The following is a 24,107-nucleotide window of genomic DNA, read 5'->3' as shown; positions in this document are numbered from 1 at the left end:
CATTGTTGGAACATGGAACATCTTTTACCTGAGAAGAGCCAGAACAAGACATACTGAAGCAGTATTTCCACTGTATTATAGTGTTTCTTTATAGAAATGTTTGGACAGATCCTGTATGCAGCCAAGTAGAGTGCAAAAGTTATTTTAATGCTTTGATATGTGTATTGCATATCAGGGCAAAACTGTGCAATATAAAATGGTATTTTTGTGTGCCAATGTTAAGTATTATGCATTTCAATGTTATTAGGAATAGCAGAACTACATGTTCTATAGCCACGTATCTGTTACAGCTTTGGTATAGTTCGGTGACCCCACTATTAGTCTCAGTATTAGTTGCTTCTTCATCTGGCATTGACAAATGAAAACCAGTTTCAAGCCCTTTTCCAATGTTTACTGATGACAAGGATCTGACACTTTTATAATGTGCAGCTATCATCATCTGAAGCCTTATGCAAAGCTGTCACTCAAGTTCAGGTTTCTTAAATGCATGGGTATGGCTTTGTAATTGATGAGTATGGGTGTAAGACCTGCTCAGACAAGTCTTTCTGTGATTAAAGTCTCACCTCCTCCAGTAACATTGTTATGTTTCTGAAGGAAGCCCTTGCTCAGAGATATTTTAACTGGAATGACTTAAGCAATGGCTAAAAATAACTAGGACTGTCTACAACTGAACACTGAGGGACAGGATACTGCTAGTGTTAATCTCCAAAGCCTTGGCTAATCAAACTAATTAACATACCCCAAATTGTGAGGCAACAAATTATGCAAATGTGAATAGAAAGGAGAACAGCTGTTACATGGATTCTAGTTTAACTGCATTTTGTGGGCACTGCTAAGTTTTTTCAATTTATATTTGAAACTGAAGCTGTTACTTCTCTCATTGCACACCCTGTTCAATTAAACCTCTGCTTGTTTTCATATTTACAGATGAGTACCTTTATGCTGGGACGGCATCAGATTTTCTTGGCAAGGACACAGCGTTCACTCGTTCTCTGGGACCGCCACATGATCGACATTACTTAAGAACTGATATTTCTGAACACTATTGGATAAATGGTAAATTTTAAATACTATATTAGTCACTCACAAAAAAAAAATAATAATAATAAGGTTCATATTATGTTTTAATGTGTGAATGTAAAGCTCACTCCTCTGATTTCCAGTTACTGGTTGTTGGTTCAATTCCAGTTTCCCGGCCATACCATTGATGAAGGGCATTATCATGATCCTTTTGACTTTAATCACTGTAGTATGTGTTGTTTTTGCTGTAAAGCCTAGGTCGGTTGATCATACACTCAGGAATTGTAAGTGTCTCTCTACCTATCTGAAGCTCTATACCTTGTTCTGCAGTTGATCTCAAATGTTCATCTGATTGTATAAACAACCACAGTACCATATGTACCTCCCACTGACCCAGGAGGTTTCATTTTAACAGAGTCAGAGCTTGATTTAGTTCTTCACATAAGACCAGATAGGATGAAAGAGAACACATATCCTTGTATCTACTCTTTTTCCATAGTTTATAAGCCGGTCTTCTCATTGTGTATTTTATTTTTTATAGCCAATAGGCTCACCACTAATGTACTTCATAACCTCTGTATGCATTAAGTGTTTGCATATGCTTTCCAAATGCCAAGTCACAGAATGCCAAGCTTAAAGGATGTTTTCCCCTGCGCATTATTTTGTATTTGTTTCGTTTGTAATAGAACATTTGCAAACATCTCTCAAATAGTATGAATAACAACAACCATTTTTAATTCGTCAGATCGCTTATACTTGCTTCCAAATGATCCCCTGGGCTAGCACATGTTCCAGAACATGATTCAACATCCTTTTCATGGACACTGCTATTTATCTTCCATAGTAGGAAATAACGATGGATGATGTCAGATCCAGTAGAATACTTACTCTTTTGTGAATACTGTACTTGTTTTTGGTTCTTTGATTTCAAATTATTTACGTAAAAAATAATAATGTATTCCTTATATCCATTATACTGTACATGTTTTATATTGTTCAACTCATTCACACCAGATCTGAAGGGGCTGCATTTATTAACGTCACCAAAGTAATTTTGTTTCCTGTATAAGCATGTAGAAGTTAAGTCTTGTAACTGTGAAAAAAAAAAAAAAAAAAAAAAAAAACAAACAACCAAAAAAAAAAAAAACAGTTGAGAATGAAGCTTAATTTACAAAAGTGTCTCCTCAATTCTATACTCGTCAGTCCAGCCTGTGAAATGTTGACATTTTTTTATTCTATTTAGAATGCCCCCGGAACCTTCAATTTTGCTACTGGTACATAGCAGCAAATGAGCAGCAGATATCAGATGTTGCCAAAAGTAAATAATAGCCGCAGCCAGTGTATCTTAGTTATATATCGTATCTTGTAATTCAGAAGCTGCACCCTCTGTACTCAATTGTGGTAACTACTAGTATTTGATGCCTATGCTATAACCCTACGAGAAAGTAATGCTAGTTCTTTTTATGATAAATGTATTATTATTATTTATTTATTTCAGAGGCGAAGTTTATTGCAGCTCATCCTATTCCAGACACCTACAATCCTGATGATGATAAGATCTACTTCTTCTTTCGAGAAACTTCTAGAGAGGGCAGTGTCTTTGACAAAACTGTCCTTTCAAGAGTAGCTCGAGTGTGCAAGGTAAGATCCCAGGTTTAAGATATGTATATTCAATCCAGTATGATCACTGTCTTAAACCACTCTCAGTGGCTATTTTTCCAAACCCATTTTAGTACATGTGCCATTTATATGCCTTTACTTTTTTAATCATTTCTAATATTCCTAATTGGTTTAAACATGAAATTATTAAATAAAGTAAAAATATGTTCCTTCCTAAATGTATCTTCTAGGGCAGAAAACATTCCCAGCCCTTACTCTCCCTTTCCATTTTCTATTAACTAGTCATTAGTCTGTTTTAGTTTACTTTTTGGGTTATATGTCAGGATGGGCTGTTCATATCTCGCCGTGTTTGTAGCTTCCTACATTCAAACTTAAGACTTCGAAACACTACAAATCAAACACGTCAAATCAGCACCCAAACTTGGGCTATCCCGGGGCCTTAGATAATCAGAGCACAATCACAATCTCCTCTCTCTCTCTCTCTCTCTCTCTCTCTCTCTCTCTCTCTCTCTCTCTCTCTCTCTCTCTCCTCTCCCTCCCTCCCTCCCTCCCTCTTGGGGAAGCGTCTTCACTGAACCATTTATCTGCTATATGCTCCAAACAGACTTTTATTTTGTCTTTATATAGTATGTGGTCAGAGGTTAATTGCCAATTAATAAATCAATTAACACCTGGCCACATTTCACACTTTTTCTTATTAAACAAAACGCCAAACTTGATGTATACTATGTTGCTGTGCAAAGATGGCCATATTAGCCCCAGGTTGTTGTTCTACACCTGAGCCATGATGGCTGCCAGCCACAGAACCCATAAGTGTGCAGGGCCTCTGCCCTGCCACATGACACATAAAACACATTAATTACAACATCCAATGTGCCAAATTTCTAAAAAAAAAAACTATTAAGTACATTTTTCAAAGTTGTCTTGAATCTTTTGTGGACAAAAAGAATACAGGACACATTCTTGCAAGTACTTATGTCTGCAGGAATGTAGTTTTTAGCAATGATAGTGTGCTGTTTAACTGGGAAACACAGTTTGTGGCATTTTAAACTCCACAGACTGAAAATATGAACAGCCCAGACTATAATGGTATGATTCATGTTGAAACATGGATAGCCATTGTAAGTCTTATTATAACTGGCATTGAGGCTGCACATATGTCAGCTCTGGCAGACAACAGGTTGTTTCGTCTGTGCTGTCAGCATTAAAACAAGGATCTAGACACGGTCATTATTCAAGTTTCTTCCCCAAACTTTTGAGAAATTACAGGCTCAGTTGAAATTATAGGCTCAGTTGAAATGAAAGCCAAAAGACTGTAGCTCTTCAGGACCAGGGCTGGAAACCCCTACACTATGCTATGATTTTACAATACTCACTGCACCCCTGTTTTGTATGTATGTATCAATTTTCTAATTTTTAATACATAGTCAGTTGAAATGCACAGACTTAGTCAAAGTTTATTCTGAGTAATTCATAAATCAGAAATACTTAAAACCCTTTAGTGAGCACTGGGCGCCCTCTTCTGGTAATAGTTAGTAATTGATATTACATTAAAACCTGTGTTAAACACCACCTTTAAGGGTCTGTCTTGTATATTGACCATACATTTAAACATGCACTGTAATATGCTTTATTGAGTAAGTATATTGTATATGTGTTTCATGTTCCAAGACTGCTGTTTACAAAATCAAGACCACGGTATATTTGATAGATCTGATACCACTTCAGATCCCTTTGTGTGAATCTGAAATAATGAGCGAACCAATCCTGGATTGGGTCTGTATCTTGTACAGCTCAGAGGGCATCTGGTCAGCTTGTCCTTCACTTGCTTCAGGTAACCCAGCAGTACTGATGGCTTCTTAATCCTAACCAGAGGTACAAGATATAGGTATTGGCACTGCTGGTCAATTTCCAATGGTCTTGTAATTTTTACTTAAAACAGTAGGAAACTTTCAGCAAACTCCCTGTCACTGGATTAGCTTTTACAATGTCTACATATACACTTTTTTTATGACATATATGTATTTTTAACAGCATTAATATTATTTTTTAATATTCCAGAATGATGTAGGGGGTCTGAGGAGCTTGACAAATAAGTGGACAACATTTCTTAAAGCCAGACTGGTTTGCTCCATTCCTGGGCCAGATGGTGTGGATACACATTTTGATGAATTGCGTAAGTGATGCTCCAGATCAAACACATGTCTTTCACATTGTTTAATTAGGAATACAGTGCATTATCTTTGCTTCTTTTACTTGCAGAGGACATGTTCCTGCTTTCAACAAAAGATGAAAGAAATCCCATTGTCTATGGAGTATTTACTACTACAAGGTACAGTATGTATTATCTGTTATACAGCCTTTCCATTCCAGTACATTAGTTTTCTTTTTAGAAATCTCACAGTAAGGCGTGACTTGTTTTGTGCTTTTATGTCACTGCCATGCCCTTCACCATTACAATTGTTTTAAACACTTCAGTTGCAGGCCACACGCTCAGCATCATTACTATTGCTCCTTTGACTCATGCTTACATCTGCATGAGTGTTTGCAAAATTATATATAGAGATTCGTCAAACACTCCATGTCATTTACTTTTTCTGGTTATATACCTTTTTTATATGATCTTTTATTAAAATAGGCATGCGATAAACCATAGCAAGTGTAGTAAAGCATAGGTGATGCATGACAAAGCGTAGGCAAGCATGGTACAAAAGAAAGCATAGTGCAAACCATCGTAAATGTATTGTATAATATAACAGATGTAAAAAATGCTAAAACAGTTACAGTTCAAATTTAAGAAGGAATAAAACTGGACTGCCATGTGTTGCTATCCGATTGGAACAACCTGCTTTTTTTTTATTTATCCATGTTAACAGGATATTTGTATTAAATCAGATACTCTTCAGTTCTATATTTAAAGGTTCTGCAGTCTGCATGTACAGAATGGCTGATATACGAGCTGTCTTTAATGGTCCGTATGCTCATAAAGAAGGCCCAGACCATCGATGGGTAGAATATGAGGGGAAAATACCTTACCCACGTCCGGGAACTGTAAGTATTTCCATAAGTGTATGAAGTGCAAAATATGAAAAATAAAGATCACTTCTATTTGCCTGATACTATAACATGTATTATACCATTATGGTTACAAAGTGTTTAAAGTTATCATTTCACAGCTAATTGTAACAGTGTGTGAGCGGCACAATAGTGATGCTGTCAGCACTAGGTGCTTATCGCAGCTTTAAAGGGAACGCGCTGAAAGATTTCCCAATTCTGTTGAGTCTAAAGAAAATAATGAATTTGTCTAAAAAAATAACTTAGAGAAAAGGTGTATTGGTAATATATCCTTGAAATAATACAAAGGCCTGAAGCGTGAGGTGACAACAGTCAGCAGTGTTTCCTTATTGAAAATGAAGTGCAACCTGGGTAATAAAAACGATGAAAGTGGGATAATAATTCATTTTTAACTGTTTGTTTTCTCTTGTGGTGTTCTGAACAAAGATTGGCTTGAGCATTAAAAATAGAACCAAATAAAAAGTCATTTTGTGACATTTTAAAATGTGCACTGTACTGGGTCTTCGTGTTTGCTGGGGTCAACATTTCAAAATGATGTACTACACACAGTACTAACACAGATCTAATATTTGGCACCATTAGCAGATTCTTATAAAATGTATCAAGTGAAATGTTTTCTATGCATTATATTAGTATATTTGTCTATATTTTTAGTCTGCACTTAGTGTCTGCTGGAATGTAATGTGTCATCTCTTCATTTTTCACTGACAAAAGCTGTCATCAAAATGGAAACATTGCAAAGTTGTATTTAATTTATATTTACATGTAAACAGATCACGAAACAAATATATTGGTTTGGGAAATGTGTAAATATTAAAAATAAAAATAAGCAGCTAAGCAGTTATCAAAATGTATAGATTGTGTTTTATTTGAACAAATGAATGAATTAGGACTGTTTTCCACGTATGTCAAGTGTATATTTTTGCTGCTCACTCACCACTAGAGGGAAACATCACCAAAATGTTTATGAAAACATCTACATACGTTGATATGATGATAAAGTAAATACAAGAAATTAAGGTTTACTTTAGTTTTATATGTCCATTTGTTAAAAAAAAAAAGCACAATGGCAACTGTTTCTCTTTTTAAAGCTTATTAGGCATAACAACTTAAATAACAATTAGTGTAGGCTCATAATTTAGACACTACTTTGCAATTGTTTCTATTCAGTGGAGTTATAGACTTACAATATGACAAAATGCATTAAGAATCTAAGTTTAATAATTTGGAAGTAATGTTATTATTATTATTATTATTATTATTATTATTATTATTATTATTATTATTATTTGCTTCCATTCTGCAGTGTCCAAGCAGAACCTATGATCCATTGATAAAGACAACTAAGGAGTTTCCTGATGATGTCATCAGCTTCATAAAATACCATCCTATGATGTATCAGCCTGTCTATCCCATGACCGCAGAGCCTGTGTTCACTAGAGTAAATGTGGACTACCAACTTACACAGATTGTAGTAGACCGGGTTGGGGCAGAAGATGGACAGTATGATGTTATGTTTTTAGGCACAGGTGAGATTTTCTATAGTTTTTAGGGGGGTATTTTGACTTGTGTGTATCAGCATTATCATGTTATGTTGTGCTATTTTATGCCACGCATATAGTTAAACACAATGTATCTGTGTTTAGCCTAAATATTCAGCAGTATGAATCTGAGTTTCAAATATGATACAATTGGTAAAGCAAGTCTAAAAAAATGCCCCTCAAGAAAACAGTGACATCATGGGAAATATAGCATATTATGAAAGATGATCGAAATAGATGTGTTGATTGTGCAGCAGACGGGAGTAATATTCAACATAGATGTGGACACTTGAGAGGCGTTGAATGTGGGTAGCGATCGGTAAAATCAACCAATAGTCTAAACACACTTGGGGGCATGTTAGGAAAGTATCGCACATTAAAAAGAGCAAATTTGACACATGTATTTGATATTGATTTGTTTTATACATTATTGATAACGCTTCAATATAAAATATTCTCCACATCAATGTTTCTCCTCAGCAAAATCTTAATTGAATTATACCCTTTGACACACTCTGGATCATTGTAATCGCATAGTTGCATGGGCTCGGGACAGGTGTGAGGTCATGCACATAACTGGACTATGCACATAACAGGAGTGAGGGAATACAATGGGATACAAGGGCAATGGGTACAATGTACTTGCACATGTATATATGACTCATTTTGATCAGATTTGTAACTTTATTTTTTACTTATATTTTATTACAAATAACTCAAAATACTAAACAACTGCAGAAAAATAAACCGACTTGAAATACGTTATACGCTCAGTGCAAATAACTATTCTCTGGCAATGCACAATAAGAAATGCAAAACAATTTAAAGTAATGTATATAACTGCGTTATTGTAAGTTATTTTTATTTATTTTATTGCAACAACTAATTTCAAGTAACCCACAATACTGTACAAGTTCAGAAAAATAAACCAACTTGAAATATGTTATGCACTCAATACACATAACACTATTCTCTAGCAACACACAATATGAAAAGTATAATAATGTAAAATGATATACAGAATACAGCAGCCCAGATAAACTAAGTTATTGTAATACAGTACAGTAAAACATAAAAGTGAAACAGGTGTGTACAGTACCTTACTATAGATCTTGTGACTACATGTAGCAAAACAATATTTGTTTGAAGTATCCACAGTATTTGGCTGATTGCTGAAAAACAACTGTAAAAAAACTGTCATAAGCCTGACAACCATTTCCATGGAGGTTCATCGTGTGCTGACGCTTGGGTTTAATAGATCCGCTTTACCGTTTTCTGTGTCTTTCCTGCTTTTCCTGCTGTCGTGCAGTTGCTAAACTCTCTTGGTCAGTGCTATTGTTAAAAAAAATTTTTTAAACCCTCGAACGTTGTTTGCATTATGCAGTTAACTAAATTAAAATGCAATGCACAATGGGCTTTGGGAGTATGCAGCTTCATGCAGTTAAGCAATTGATGCACTAAAACATGGGATCAGCTGCATGCTAAGCAATTAAGCGATTTATGCAATTATCCAATATGCAAATAAGTGGAGTCGACTGTATGTGTGTGTGTGTGTGTGTGTGTGTGTGTGTGTGTGTTATATATATATATATATATATATATATATATATATATATATATATATATATATATATATATATATATATATATAGCCAGTAGATGGGGCAATTCCCCTGCAAATCTGCTAATGTACAGACAATTTTAGAGAAACTGATACTGTTTGAATCCATATAAAATAATGAATGTGATTTTAAATTTGACAATGCTATTGATGAAGCTAAAGTCTTAGGAACCGGAATGTAAGTTCAGTAGTAAACCCATGATTTCTACATTCTGCCTTTTTTTAGATGTAGGTACTGTTTTAAAAGTTGTGAGCGTGACAAAGGAGAATTGGGTAACAGAAGAGGTTGTGCTTGAAGAGCTGCAGGTGTTCAAGGTGAGCAGTAGAACAACAGGAAATCAAATGGAAAGATTAGGTTTGCCAGTATAAAAAAAATAAAATAAAGTAATTTAAACCAGGACACTGTGTCTCAGGAGATAATGACATGAATAAGAAGAGGCTTATTCACAAGGCTAATGAAGTTAGCAAGTGCTAGCAGATGGCAAAACAAGGTTCTTGTGAGTTCTAGAAATCTATAGGTTTTTACCTGAACCAGACATTTACATAAAAAATTTAGAAGCTCACTTGCCACCAGTTGACAGATCAAAAAGAGCTAAACTATGAATGCCCTGTCTTAACTACAGAACATATATTCCCAGACCAACTCTTGCTAGGTCACGAGAGCCAAACTAGTCAACACCTCACATTAATACAGAGCAGCTATTGAAAGATGCCCATATTGCAGAAGACCTGTTAGAACCTGATACTTATTTCCCATTACCCACTCCCCAATATAGCCTTTTAGACAATAGCCACTTCACCTGTGGTGTTCAACCTGAATTTAATTTAGTTTAAATAAACATACAAAAAAAAAAAAAAAAACCCTCAAACAATCTGGCCATGCATTTGTGTTATTTAATGTGATTTAAATTAAATATTTATTTTTTTCAATTCACAAAGAAGACAAACTATTGGGTCAAATTGTTTAATACAATATGTTATACTGAATGTGAAGTTAAAAGTACACATACAAGGAAGGCATTATTAAATTGATGTTCTATGTAACATACAGCAATTAATTACATACAATTTTTGCTCCACTTTCTTTTGTTGAAATAAATATCTATGAATGTTACAAAATTAGAAATAAACTTTTTAGAGGGACATATTCAAAGATAATTTCAGAGACAGATCTCCAGAGAGTGGATACTACACAAGGATGTTAAATTATACAGGAGTCAAAAGATTTGTATATAGTGGTTAAATCACTTATGCAGGATTCATGAACATTTAAAAGCAAAGTTTGTTTGCCCTCTAAACCATTTCTTTTTTTCTGTCTTATTTATTTAGGCTCCTTCACCCATTTTAAACATGGAAATGTCTTCCAAACAGGTAAGGCATTTTGCTAGAAGGTTTTACTGCTATGTACGTTATGTTTTAATGACCTGATCGACATATGGAAACTCCTTAATGGACCCATGTGTCTACTGAAGCCACCATTAACAGTAGTTTAGTAACAAAGACTAGTTTCATAATAGTATGGTATGTAGAACTGAGGCTATTCCAGCATGGTATAGTGGTAGGTTGCCACATCTGTGAAGTCCCTTAGGGAAATTGCTGTCCTTACAGGTCTGTCAAAGTGCACTGCAGGGGACCTTGTTTTGAAAGATCTCCAGGTGCAGTCCTGTAGCCCCACACCCTGGGTGACCTAAGAAATAGACAGCTTGTAGTAGGAGTTTGTAGGAAAGAAGTTCACCTAAAGGTCAGGAGCATTGGCAAGTATAAGTACGGCATGTTGCATGTTAAAGGCAAGCTGCCACCTGCAAGCCATTTATTACTTGAGTGAATGGACTTGCTCATTTGTTTACAAAATGTACTGAAATTCAGACTAAAATAGAAAACTATACCGGTGAAAAAATAAATACTGGATTTTTTGTCTCTAGGTATTTGTACCTTCAGAACTACACCATGTGAATTTTAGTGTTTGTATACTTCCCTTGCTGTGAAACTCACTGGACTCTTAACCATAAGAACTGGACATTTTAAATATGGAGAGATGTTTCCAAGCAGATAAAGGCATATACATATATTGTATGAGTAATTATTGCTGTTTTATAAAAATACAAATAAATACATGATAGTGTAACAACCAGGTGTTAAGCCAGGACCTTCAGTTGTGTTGTGCTTTAGGAGGCATCAGGGATTTTATGTTGATTTTAACATGTTGCTTGTGTAGACTTGAACCAGCATCACACCTATTTTAGACAAACTTGATGATAACTCAGTTTTACGGACCTTTGTCTGTTCCACTTCAAACACTTTAAAGCCGTGTCCTGTGCTTCACAATGCACATCATTAACCAATGCTTCCATGAAGGAAATATCTCTGTGTCCTTACTTGGATAGCCCAGAACCACTCAAAAACATGAGTAGGAACCCCAGGTGGTGGTAGAGAGCTGCTGTGATGAAATTTCTGATAGCTGCATACATTATAAGAACTTGTATGGATCTGCAGGCTACAGTGTCCAGGCAGTGATTATAATTTAAGGCAAGCTCATGTTTACTATGAGTGTATGGATAGCCTAAACAATGTTAATTATACAGGGTGATGTGTGTGCAAAGTATAGTATTGTTTACTGGTTTTCAGCAGACTGAGTTCTTCATTGCAACATTATGAAACTTTTTAACTTTGCAGTAGGTTTTACACCTTAATGCATTAGCAGGCATATGCTGTATATCCAGGTAAATAATAGAAAACTAAAACGGTTAGATGGAAAACTTAGCATCCTTTGTCTGAGTTCCATTTTCAAATGTAAGCTTATTGTAAGCTTGCATATTAATGTGCGTAATTATTAACATATCTTTAATTAAAAAAATAATTTTAATAATATATATATATGTTTGCTTGAGTGTTGGTAATATAGTTATGCTGTGTTATAATTAAGGGGCCTGGTTATAGGATTTAACATAAATACAGATAAACAACACTGCAACAAAAACTAATGAAACCGATGTTTACCTTTAAAAAGAAGGCCTCAACACACTAAAATTCCACAAGAGAGTTTGGTTAATAACAGAAAAACTGTTAATTCACATATTCACTACATGATTAAGCCTAGATAAACACCAATTTTTGACCATCTTCAAAAAGCACGAACATTTCTAAAAAATAAACACTGCAAAAGGGAAAAAATAAACACCAAAAACCGAAACCCTTGTTAAAGTAAAGAGAATCAAAATGGCTACTAAAATATACAATTGAACTGTTAAGGAATGAAACACATTATAGCCCCAGTTGTTGACATTTTTATTATTCAACTAACACATCTTTAATATAGACTGTAAGAAAATGTTCTTAGCTTTAGTTTTAAAATAAAATACTGTTTTAATTTTCTTTTGTCTATACATTGCCTTTTTGGTAACAGTACAATAAGGACGAAGAGAGCTTTGAGCTTAAAATTGGTGACAATCTAAGACTATAGCTGCCCTGACTGGACCACTACAGGTCTTTCAGATTCAGCAGTCAAAAAATGCATGTGTTAGATGTGCTTCACAGCTGTAAAAAATAAACACAAATTATTCTCATTCAGTAGCAAAGAAGCAATGTGTTGCACAATTCGTAGCTTTTAATAATGTTTCAGTGAAGGACTCAGTTCAAAATAAATACATATAGTAACTCTAAAAGTTGTGTGATGTATTACAGTATTTTGAGAACTTAACTGAAAATGAAGACCCCCTACTATAAGTAGGAACAGTATGTATGGTATATTGAAGCTCAATAAGATTCAGCATACCAAATTGCATTTTGATTTCCAGCAACAATTATTTGTCGGGTCCAAGGATGGTCTTGTCCAGCTGTCCCTACACCGCTGTGACATCTATGGGAAGGTTTGTGCTGAGTGCTGCCTAGCAAGAGATCCCTACTGTGCCTGGGATGGGTATTCCTGTTCAAGATACATCCCTGCTTCAAAAAGGTAGACCCAAAGAACCTCATTTACAAAATGAAATCTACCAGGTCCTCAGTTCATTTCACTGCCTGATTCAAGTTTAGTTACCAGTCCATTACTCTTACATATAATTGGGTAGTATAAATGCTTTGGAGTTTAGAATTGAAAGGAATACATGCACTTTTATTTAGTTTAACCAATTTGTATTTTAACTTACTGGAAAAAAAGGTGATATGTGGAATAATAAACAAAGGTGGATTAATGTGGGATGGGCTGTTTCTGGTTTCAGTTGAATTCCTAATGAGCTTTGAGAACAAGCGACTGCGACTGTATCAGGGAAACTACACCAGTATGCTGGATTTCTGAACGTTGTTTGTGTCTGTCAGCTCAGAAATTGTTAACAATCAGATGAAAAGTTAAGATATGCTTACCATGGGAGCAGCTCAGGAATGGCAGATCTAGATTGTGTTTGATTATATTTACATTATCAGATTTCTATAGTAATAATCTTCAGGCATTTCAGTCTGTTTTGTACATATGGCATAGTGGCTTAGTCAAAGAATGGGTACCAAAATATACAAATGTAGATTTGCGCTATTTCACTGTCCAACAGTGTATAACAAATTAAAGACACTATGACCTGAGACGTTGACATTTTGAAGAAACCATATACAGTGCCTTGCAAAGGTATTCAGACCCCTGACCAATTCTCTCATATTACTGAATTACAAATGGTACATTGAAATTTTGTTCTGTTCGATTTTGTTCAGTTAAAACACTGAAACTCAAAATCAATTATTGTAAGGTGACATTGGTTTTATGTTGGGAAATATTTTTAAGAAAAATAAAAAACTGAAATATCTTGCTTGCATAAGTGTTCAACCCCCACACATTAATATTTGGTAGAGCCACCTTTTGCTGCAATAACAGCTTTAAGTCTTTTGGGGTAAGTATGTACCAGCTTTGCACACAGTGTCAGAGTGATTTTGGCCCATTCTTCTTGGCAGATTTGTTCAGGTTGGTTGGATGACGCTTGTGCACCGCAATTTTCAAATAGTGCCACAGATTCTCAATGGGATTGAGATCAAGACTTTGACTGGGCCACTGTAGGACATTCACCTTTTTGTTCTTGAGCCACTCCAGTGTTGCTTTGGCCTTGTGCTTGGGATCATTGTCCTGCTGAAAGGTGAATTTCCTCCCAAGATTCAGTTTTTTAGTTGACTGAAGCAGATTCTCTTGCAGTATTTTCCTGTATTTTGCTCCATCCATTCTTCCTTCAATTGTAACAAGATGCCCAGTCCCTGCTGATGAGAAGCATCCCCACAGTATGATGCTGCCACCACCATACTTCACTGTAGGGATGGTGTGTCTGGAGGCATGGGCAGTGTTAGGTTTGCGCCACACTTAGCGCTTTGAGTTTTGGCAAAAAAGCTCTATCTTGGTCTCATCTGACCACAAAACGTTTTCCCACATCGCAGCTGGGTCACTCTCATGCTTTCTGGCAAACTCCAGACGTGCTTTCAGATGGTACTTTTTGAGTAACGGCTTCTTTCTTGCCACCCTCCCATACAGGCCAGTGTTATGCAGAGCTCTTGATATGGTTGACTGGTGCACCATTACTCCACTCGCAGCCACTGAACTCTGTAGCTCCTTCAAAGTGATTGTTGGCCTCTCTGTGGCTTCTCTCACAAGTTTCCTTCTTGTTTGAGCACTGAGTTTTGAGGGATGGCCTTTTCTTGGCAGTGCCTGGGTGGTGTGATGCAGCTTCCACTTCCTGATTATTGATCCAACTGTGTTCACTGGGAAATCCAAACACTTAGATATTATTTTGTACCCTTTCCCTAATCTATGCATTTGTATTATCTCTAACTTCTGTAGAATGCTGTTTGGTCTTCATTTTCCTTCAGATTCACAGCCTTACCAATGATCCTTCAACAGTGGGGTTTTTATCCAGAAAATGTGACAGCAATTTTAATGGTTCACAGGTGGAGGCCAATGGTAAGGTAATTGTGTCCTCGTTAGGGCAATTTCTTTCATCGGTGCAAACTGGGAGCTTCCACAGCACAGGGGTTGAATACTTATGCAAACAAGATATTTCAGTTTTTTATTTTTCTTAAAAATATTTCCAAACATAAAACCAATGTCACCTTACATTACTTGATTTTGAGTTTCAGTGTTTTTTATTAAAAAATAAATATCAAACAGAACGAAATTTCAATGTACCATTTGTAATTCAGTAATTTTAGAGAATATGTCTGGGGTCTGAATACTTTTGCAAGGCACTGTATCTGAAAGACCTATTAACCAAAAATTCTTTATGGAATGGGCATCTGTGGAAGGGGTGTGGGTAATTCACTGACTAGGAGACAGACAGGTGTAATTGAAAACACCACCCAGGTGCCCAGTTTTATTTGAGAACAGTTCTTGCTTTTTCCGGCAGAGGGCACTGTTGACCGTGGGCTTCCTATCAACGATGATAGACAGCACCACGGAAATACCACAGCTGGTATGCGAACAGCAAGTGCACTCGCAGGTGCTCAACGAAATAATAATGAAAACAGAAGGCGAAAAGAACAATGGAAAATAAAACAGTAATAAAACTACAAATAAAAGGTGCTGCACTCGGCAGCGTTATCCTGGTTGCCGCTATCCGCACGACCCGGATCACTGTCCTACTCTGTAGGCTAACTAGCCTGCTCTTTTACAATACGCTGGGGTCTGCCCAAGGGTTCCCCACTCTCTCTCTGTCTCGCTGTGAAACTCTTTGTTTCGCCTGATTCCCGGTCCTGGATCAGAGCTTCCGCACTCTTGTTGCGTCTAAGTGGGCAGACCTGAGGAAACAGCAGAGCATTTTTTATAGGGCTAGCAATCTGCCAAGACTCGCCTCTCAGCCATTCAGAGAGGGGGAAAGTCCACACACCTACCTTCCCACCTCCCCATGTCACTGCCATGACTCACAGGCGGTTGTTGGAAGACTGACGCCCTCTTCCTGCAGTACTGTGAACACTCCAGCAGAGTCAGCACAGATCTCTCCCTGCTACAGCATCCATTAACTTTATGGGGAAAAAAAAACATAAGTATAAGGCAAAAGTAATTATAGTTCAGATTTTCTCTTTGATTACCCTCTAACAAATTGATTAACTTAATTTAGACCCCATGCATTTAGTTATTTTTGTCTGCAACAAGAATGTAAATGATGATTCTGGTAAGAAATAACCAGGTTGCTACTGAGTATCTGAATGAAACCTACATAGCCGTGTCTGCTATTTCTTCTACAGAAGAGCAAGAAGACAAGATATAAAACACGGGGATCCTTCAAGCCAGTGCTGGGATCTGGAGGACAGTAAGTACTTTAGGTAGTTCTGAAAAGTAAGATAAAAAATAAACACTTGCATGCTGCAGAGGTATGCAGGACAGTACTCATTCAATTTAATTAGTCTGCAAGGTGAGATGAGGGGAAAAGCTCTATAAGTGCTTGTGCAAATCAGTCTGGCTCTCCTGCATGTTACCATGATGACAACATCTTTATTTAGGGAAGTTTAAGGTGGAAATATGCAGGTAATGATATTTCATGAAGATTTAATATTTTACAGAGTACACATAGTTGATACCATTTTACAATTGATATGTTTACGGTGTTCAAAGTATAATAACCATGTATTGTCGTGGTAAAACTAAAAAACATTGACATGGTGAAACCTGATTTGGAATTTATGAAGGGTTAACACTTTACTGTTGACATTTGTGAAAGTGTGTAATAAATCTGGGTGCCAGAGTGGCATCGCAAACAAAATCTCTGTCTCTCTCTATGTGCATCCCAATTCTTACACACTGCTCTTTCATTATTCCAAAAGTATTGTAATATCTGGAGATTAATATCACGGTATGTGTCCCCTACTTCCCCAGATGTTTTGCTTAAAGAGTAAGTATCTGGGTTCGGAAAAATATAGCGTTATAAATCCCCATGAGTTGCTTCAACTGTTTAAATAATGCACCTGTAACTTTTTACACTTATAACTTTAAGTTTGTTTCAGAGCTATTTTGATTTATTTTCCTAGGTATGAGCAATGAACTTGCTGAAGAGAAGCTAATATTTGGTGTTGAATATAACTCTACCTCTACCTTCCTAGAATGTGTTTCCTAAATCTCAGCAGGCATATTATCTAGATGGTTTTCTGCAGAGGTCTGAGGCTGACCCATCGGGAATAGGTAAATTTATATATATAATAATATATATATTATATATATATTATATATATATATATATATTATACTATATATATATATTATTTCTTGCTGCTCCTCCAAGTGGTATATAACAGATTCTTTGCTACCTCCAAGTGGTATATAACAGATTCTTTTGTGTAAACTTCCTGATGGAGTGGAGCTGGAAAGTAGCCAGAATTATTTTATTTTTGTTATGGTCTTTTATGGCCTTCAGTTTTTTTCTCACAGTAAACGGCAGTTGTTTCTATGCATGCACAAGAGGAAATGTATTACCATTAAAAATTGAAAATGTGAAAATTCAGGTGCAGCTACATAGCTGAATTCGGTATTTAAAATCTTATTAAAGGCTGCTCTTCAGCACCGTTAATTTGTGGTACAGTGTCCAAATCACAAGCCATTAGGTACAGTTTTAATGAAACTTTCCTTTTAACTATGCATTTAATTATACCCAACTAGCTGTACTTTACTGTATTGAAAGGTATAATGTAGTTTTGTCCAAGATGCCATTTAATGAAACAACAGCCTTATGAATGAATTCATGGTTAAGTATTTTCATACAGGCTTGCAAAATAAATGCAGTTGCTGATACTTCAAATGATGCCAAAAGGTATATTAGAGATTTACAAACAGTACTCAAAAAAAAAAAAGAAAAAAAAACCTAAAATACAATGCTTGTTGTCAAGCAGGCAACTTTTTTATTTAATTTGAGCAATCTAAAATACATGGTTAATGTAAAATAAGCCTGGCTATATAGAATCTGAACATTGACACAGTAATCCATTTTGGTTCAATATAACCATCCTGTTTTGCTGATAATTTATTTTGTTAAAAAGGTTTTTGCTGACTCAGCCCTGGTTTTACTTGTCATGTTATTGCTGAACTATTCCTTATCCTGTTTCTTATTGTACTATTATATTGAAAGAGAAAAACATCTCCTGCTTCTTTTTTTCTTATGATGATCTGTCTTAAGTTGTATTGCTTTCTATATTTTAATGAAGTTTTCCTTCCTCAGACATAAAAGGTGTAGTAGAGCACTCGAGGGCTAGCAGTCATTCATGATTAATAGCCCCCAGGTTTAACAGTTTCCTTTGTGTAAGGTTTTGAACCTTTTACAGTGGCAAAGGTTGTCAGTGTTATTGATTGTTAAATTAATTTGTAGCAACTCAATGGTTTATGATTGTGATTATAACTTTCAAGGCGCCTTGCTGTGATTTAGTGGCATGTCATATTGAATTAAACACAGGGATTTCAACCAGGATAAAATTGTATAGCAGAGTACATATCTCTTTAACACTTTTTCACAAAATACATTCTTAATCTATATCACTCAGGTTATTTTTTCACTGTTTTATTTTTTTGAGGATGCCCATAAATAACTGTTCATCTAGGTTTTTATTTCCTATACTTTCTAGTTTGACGTGGTGTTGCCCAAATGTAAACTTTTGGAGATCCAAAGTGGCATCCTGAGAGCGTCTCAAATTACGCAAATATCATATGGGAATCATAGTGCCCATTGTCTATTGTCTTACACAACATGGAAGCAGAGCTGCAAACTCTATGAGCAAGTAAACGTCTAGGTCAGTGTTGTCCAATAGAAATTGCTAACGTATTGGACAACAGTGGTCTAGGGTGTATTATTATTATTATTATTATTATTATTATATATTATTATAGATAATAATATATATTATTCTATAATAGTACATTTTAAGATGAGTTATATAGTTTTCATATGTAATTATATGCAAATTGGTGTGGCCTTTGTAAAAAATGATAAATCCCATTCCATCGATATTTCAAACTAAGAAAATAATTGTCTCTTAACACAGGTGTAAGTGTGCCACAATAAAAACACTAGATTACAAATTCTTATAATCCTACTTAGCATTCCCAAGCCACCCATTTACAATCCAGTCCTGTGTGGGAAAACCCAAGAGAGCATACTTGAATGGAACTTTAAAGAATTATTTCTCATCTTCTGGGCAATGTCTCACCCTGAATAACTGCTGCACAATCAGATTATGAAACACAGACACTTTTCCTTAAGGGAAGGAAAGGGGAGGAAACCATTGGGCTGGATCGGAAGCAGTTGACTCAGTTGGGTGTCTCCTGCCTGTCACCTTTCAGGTCTTGGCTCTGAATCTCAATTCTCCTCTGAATAGCATATGGGAGGAGACAGGATCTGGACTGGAATTGAGGTTGTCAGTGGATCATTTTGCTGTTTCCTACACCACAATATACCTCTTCACATAGCCATTTAAGCATTGGATCCAAACAGTGCGTGTACTATTCTCATCATTATCAGTTGTTTAGTAAACACAACCAAATATCTAGCCATCTTATAGTTCTCAGCTTATTTTTTGTCATGAAGTTGTTTTGGAGACTTATTCTAACAAAGCAGGCCCAAAAGCCTTTGCATTTTCTGTGACCTAACCGTTTATTTATTTTTCACTGGTCTACTGCCTGCGGTCCAGCAGATGGTGCCCCAGTCTGTCAGAGCTGTTATGACTGGAAACTCCCAAGTTCCTAGCAATTAAATGGGTAACATATAACATATAATTAGTAATATACTTGCTCCGAACAGCACGTGAAATGTTTAACTTACTGGGTTTATTGGGAGTTTTGTAGACATCTAATATGTTTTTAAAGATTTATGTAAAGGAAGGAGTGACCCTTTTCTGTAGTGTGATTCCAGGGGAAAAAGTAACACTATTCTTTTTTGTATTGTTTTTTTTTTGTATTGTTTTTAATGAACTGTATTAATTGAAAGTTATACTGGATACTAAATTCCAAACATAGGTACAATAACATTACATTTAGCTTCACTGGACTCATTTGTTACATTATGTAATATGTGAGCTAAAAAAAAAATGATAACGTAGAGAACTATAGAAAGCAGTAAATATTAGTAAACTACATGTAGTTTATATATCTGTATTTTGGAATTCTTTCAAAATATGTGTAATGCTCTTGGCACATTTCAGTACTATGCTTCTTAGTGTGTCAGCCCTGTTTCGTACCATACATTCCAGTCCTGCTAAGAGTCTGAAACTGAGGAGTGTGGTTGTACCCTGGGGATGGAACACAAGAACTTGAGATATCCTGCACACATTTTTTCAACCCACAGTGCTGGTTACTGACAGGTTGCAGCCATGGGTGAAACTTCAAACTGTTCACTGTAAACACTACCAGCAGTCAATTTTAGCAGTGCTGAGGAAGTGGCATATAAAAATGTTAATAAAAATCACACCATTCTTTTCTGGGATAAGATGCACCATCGATTTCAAAGTATTCAATTTGAAACTTTCCTATTAACTTTCAAGGTGAAAGTCCTTAAACTTGCTAGTGCTGATTTGGTTAATTCTATAACTTAAAATTACAGGGCACATTTTTAAAAAAAATTTTGTCAGCTAACTTTCTGTATGTTCCATCTTTCACCTCCGAGGCTGAGGTGAAGTATGCTTTGAAGCTTCTTCTTTCCTACAGGGCAGCTGTATTGTTTTAGCTCTGACAGGACCGTGACGTGTGATTCATTTGTAAAGAGGGAGCTATCTAAACAGGCCATAAAAAATGGTTCAGAAGGTGCTGACCCTTTACCTGATGCTGTCACTGTCTGTCTTATGCCATCTTATTGTAGAGGCATTTGGTTTGCAGTGTTAGCCTGTGCTCCTTTAACCTGCTAGTCCAATTGCCTTGCTCAGTTTGATTGTTCATTAACACTCTAAATCAAGAGAAAGAAAGATTGCAAATAAATGATAAATACATAGCTTGTTTCCATATAGATTCCTGGCTTGAACAGCTATATCTACAATAACAATAGCTTGTGACCAAATGAATACCTCATTTGCCTGTGAATAGTCACCCCTATACTGTTATCGGTTGTCAAAATGTCCCCCAAACTGTGAGTGTGACATAAACATTAATCTGTATTCTGCCACCAAGCCCTAATCTCTAGGGCAAGCAACTTTATAGTGAACCTGTTGGATCTTATTACAACAAACAAAAAAAAAACATGTAGTCATATTTTCAGTAGCAATACACCTCTTAAGACATGTGGATTATACTAATTAATTAGTCTTAATGTATGTAGGCCATTTTGTATTTTGAAACTTTAACACCATTTAAAGTTGTTGTATTGGGAAAGAAGTGCCTCTTTTCTGAGTTGAACACTCTTGCCCATTCATCGTGTGTTTTTGTTTTAGATAAAGCCTGATGAAAGAGTAATGAAGACAGAGCTGGGCCTCCTGATCCGAACGCTGCACAGAAAGGATACAGGGACATATTACTGCACTGCCCAAGAGCACACCTTCACCCACACAGTCGTGAAACTCAATTTAAAGGTCATTGAGAAAGAGCAAATGGAGAACACACAGAAGGCAGAAGATGAAGAGGGACGTGCCAGAGATAGTACACTGGAGTCCCGCAACAGATATAAAGATTATCTCCAGCTGCTAAGTAGCCCTACCTTCACCTTAGATGACTACTGTGAGCAAAAGTGGCACCGTGAGAGAAGGCGGCAAAAGCACAGAGGGTCAGCTGGCAAATGGAAACACATGCAGGAGATAAAGAAAAGCAGAAACAGAAGACACCACACTCGTCACCCGAGCCGCAATCCTGAAGATGCTGACACATAAATTAATTTGCATCTCAGGTATTTTGTTATCACCCAACAAGACGATACACATCAGTACTGTATCACCTTGTGCACATTCCTGAAGAAAAACTTAGGATATGTAGTTGATAAAATTGTAGTATGATAAGTCCGCTTCAACTGGACATCAACTAAAGGGACCTTCAACCTGAAGAATGTCTTTCAAGCTAAGGAACTATTTTGTTTAACACATCTGTAATTTAAAGGCTAACATCTTGGTCTGTATTCATGCTGTGTAATTGTATATATTCACACTTTTTCGAAGGGTATGTGAGACCAAGCATTCACAGGTGCTTTTTTGACTAACAATTGGAGCTCAACTGTAACCAACAAGATTGTTTTGTTGGTATGAAACTTGTTTTAATATTGTTGTGCAAATTCAAGGTGATATTTCGCAGCTGGTCAAGGAAAGTATTATCATGCAGAAGACTTTTTTTTTTAAATAAAAATAAGCAATTGTTTTCTATATATTGCAAATGTGTTTTTGTATTTACTGTATGACAAATGAAAAACCGTTCAGCTGACCAAACACATTTTGACTGTACATAATGAAGACGATTCAGTTAATTAGAAATTTTATCAGCTATTTTTATGTATACATTTAATTGGTGATGCCTTCAATCAACTGCAGTTTCAGTATTGGTCTAATCAAATGTTAAAACCCACACAGTAGTCTTTTAAAACGGTGCATTTCCAGTGTTCTTCAAATTAGTTCACAATTAATTATTTATACAGGTAGTGTGGATGTATTTCAAGGCCAGAAACACATCACGTTTTCAAACTCACGTTATACAGTATGCCTAGATTTTATAAATTCCCATTATAACTTGGCAAATCTCCAAAAATGCTGTATTTTTAATAGTTTGGTGTTAGCTTATATTTAGAGAAAGTTGGCTGGTGATTTCTGTTAGACTGGCCACACTTTATTTTAATGGGATTTTTTTTATTGTTCATTACTAGTTAATATTAAGCTTACTAACAAGTGTAGATCATTTCCTGTTAATAAAGTAGTCAAGTTATATTGTAATACAAACATGTATAGTTTTATACAACATGGTCACATTTGAAAATAATTACTACAGTTACATCTTTAAAAGTGTTTTTTTTACAAATTTGACCTAATTTTAATAATATTAATGACTTGAAGTTGACAGTTTTAGATAACCCTTTTTACTAGTTTACTACTTATACAGTAGACCCTCATTAATCCGTGTAGATCGGGACTGATTTGAGTCCGGATTAGTGAAAAACATGGATTCACCGAAATTGAGTTTACTGTTTGGGAAATCTCTGCGCTATTCAAAAATTTGAAAAATGCAATACAGTAATACAAATCAAATATGTCCCAACAATGGTCAAAATGTATACTGTACATAATTAGCATTGTTCAGAGGCAAAGCGAGCTGGTTTAAAAAGGTTACTGATCTTGCTCTGAGTCTTTAATTGTCGTAACTGCTCTTCATGTTTAGACTACCAGGCTAAGTCTTAAGTCTGCTTTCTGCTTGCTTGTCACCCGTTGCAGTAACTACAATATAGCACTGTCCATTGGCTTGTACTATACTGCACTTAATTAAATTAAGCAAATAAAATAATTAATATTAATGCAAATAAGTTCTTATATAATCCTGCATTCTGAATGCGTATGTTTTTAGCTTTATCTATTTTTAATGTTTAGTTTATATTGCACATTGACCCCAAAAAGTTGTGAAACAGTTTAGAAACATTTATGTAATATAAATAACCAAGCATTTATGAATGCTTGTAATGTGGCTGATGCAAAAGCCACACCTGTGTATAAGCCAAAAGAATAAGTTTTATATTTAAAGTGCATCTGTTCAATGTATACTTTTTTTGAGCATGCTAAAGTGAAATATGAACCCTTTGTTGCATACTATTTAGACTGCACTGTTCAATCCCTGTTGCTTGATGTACACAAAGATTATGAGAGTGTATGCTACAAAAGGTTAACAACAAACAATGTAATTCAAGCAAGGAAACAATGTTGATTTTAAATAAACCTTTTTTGAAACTTTTTAATAAAACCAGTTGTTCTTTTTAATTTTCTAAATTGTAAACGGTCATGGTGCCACACAATCACATCAGTATACAAGTCACACTGGTATACTGTATACAGTAGGCTGCCTTCCTGTTACAAAGAAAACTACAAAGAAGATTGATAAATTCTATTTTTGATTAATTCTTTTTTTCTTGGTGTTTGTAGTTATGGTATTATATTCAGATATATACAGTACACTTATGTTATCTGATCTTTGTAAGTAGTAGTTACAAAAACTAAATACATTTTAGGATAGAAGAACAGCCATAAGAGAGTTTTTAGCTACTGCCATGCCTTATCATAGAAGCACATTGGCTGTGATTCAGAGCTATGGCTGATACAGAGCAAACAATGTCACTTCAGATGTGGTA

At 35.6% G+C, this 24,107-nt stretch overlaps 1 protein-coding gene across 1 annotated transcript in view; it reads left to right on the top strand.

Moving 5' to 3' along the window:
* LOC121319131 (semaphorin-3D-like) overlaps positions 1-23,704 on the top strand; it is a 49,865-nt gene extending 26,161 nt beyond the window's left edge. Inside the window, exons 6-17 of the mRNA XM_041256313.1 lie at positions 928-1,056; positions 2,519-2,661; positions 4,702-4,816; positions 4,903-4,972; positions 5,547-5,691; positions 7,022-7,244; positions 9,104-9,192; positions 10,207-10,248; positions 12,672-12,829; positions 16,081-16,145; positions 16,861-16,937; positions 21,232-23,704. Of these exons, the coding sequence (XP_041112247.1) occupies positions 928-1,056; positions 2,519-2,661; positions 4,702-4,816; positions 4,903-4,972; positions 5,547-5,691; positions 7,022-7,244; positions 9,104-9,192; positions 10,207-10,248; positions 12,672-12,829; positions 16,081-16,145; positions 16,861-16,937; positions 21,232-21,663 (1,688 nt within the window). The 3' untranslated portion in view covers positions 21,664-23,704. The remainder of the gene's footprint in view (positions 1-927; positions 1,057-2,518; positions 2,662-4,701; positions 4,817-4,902; positions 4,973-5,546; positions 5,692-7,021; positions 7,245-9,103; positions 9,193-10,206; positions 10,249-12,671; positions 12,830-16,080; positions 16,146-16,860; positions 16,938-21,231) is intronic.
* Positions 23,705-24,107: the final 403 nt, after the last annotated feature.

Source organism: Polyodon spathula, chromosome 8, assembly GCF_017654505.1.
Source record: "Polyodon spathula isolate WHYD16114869_AA chromosome 8, ASM1765450v1, whole genome shotgun sequence".
Lineage (NCBI taxonomy): Eukaryota > Metazoa > Chordata > Actinopteri > Acipenseriformes > Polyodontidae > Polyodon > Polyodon spathula.
The sequence above is the reverse complement of the archived record's forward strand: the minus strand, read 5'-3'. Positions and strand labels throughout refer to the sequence as shown.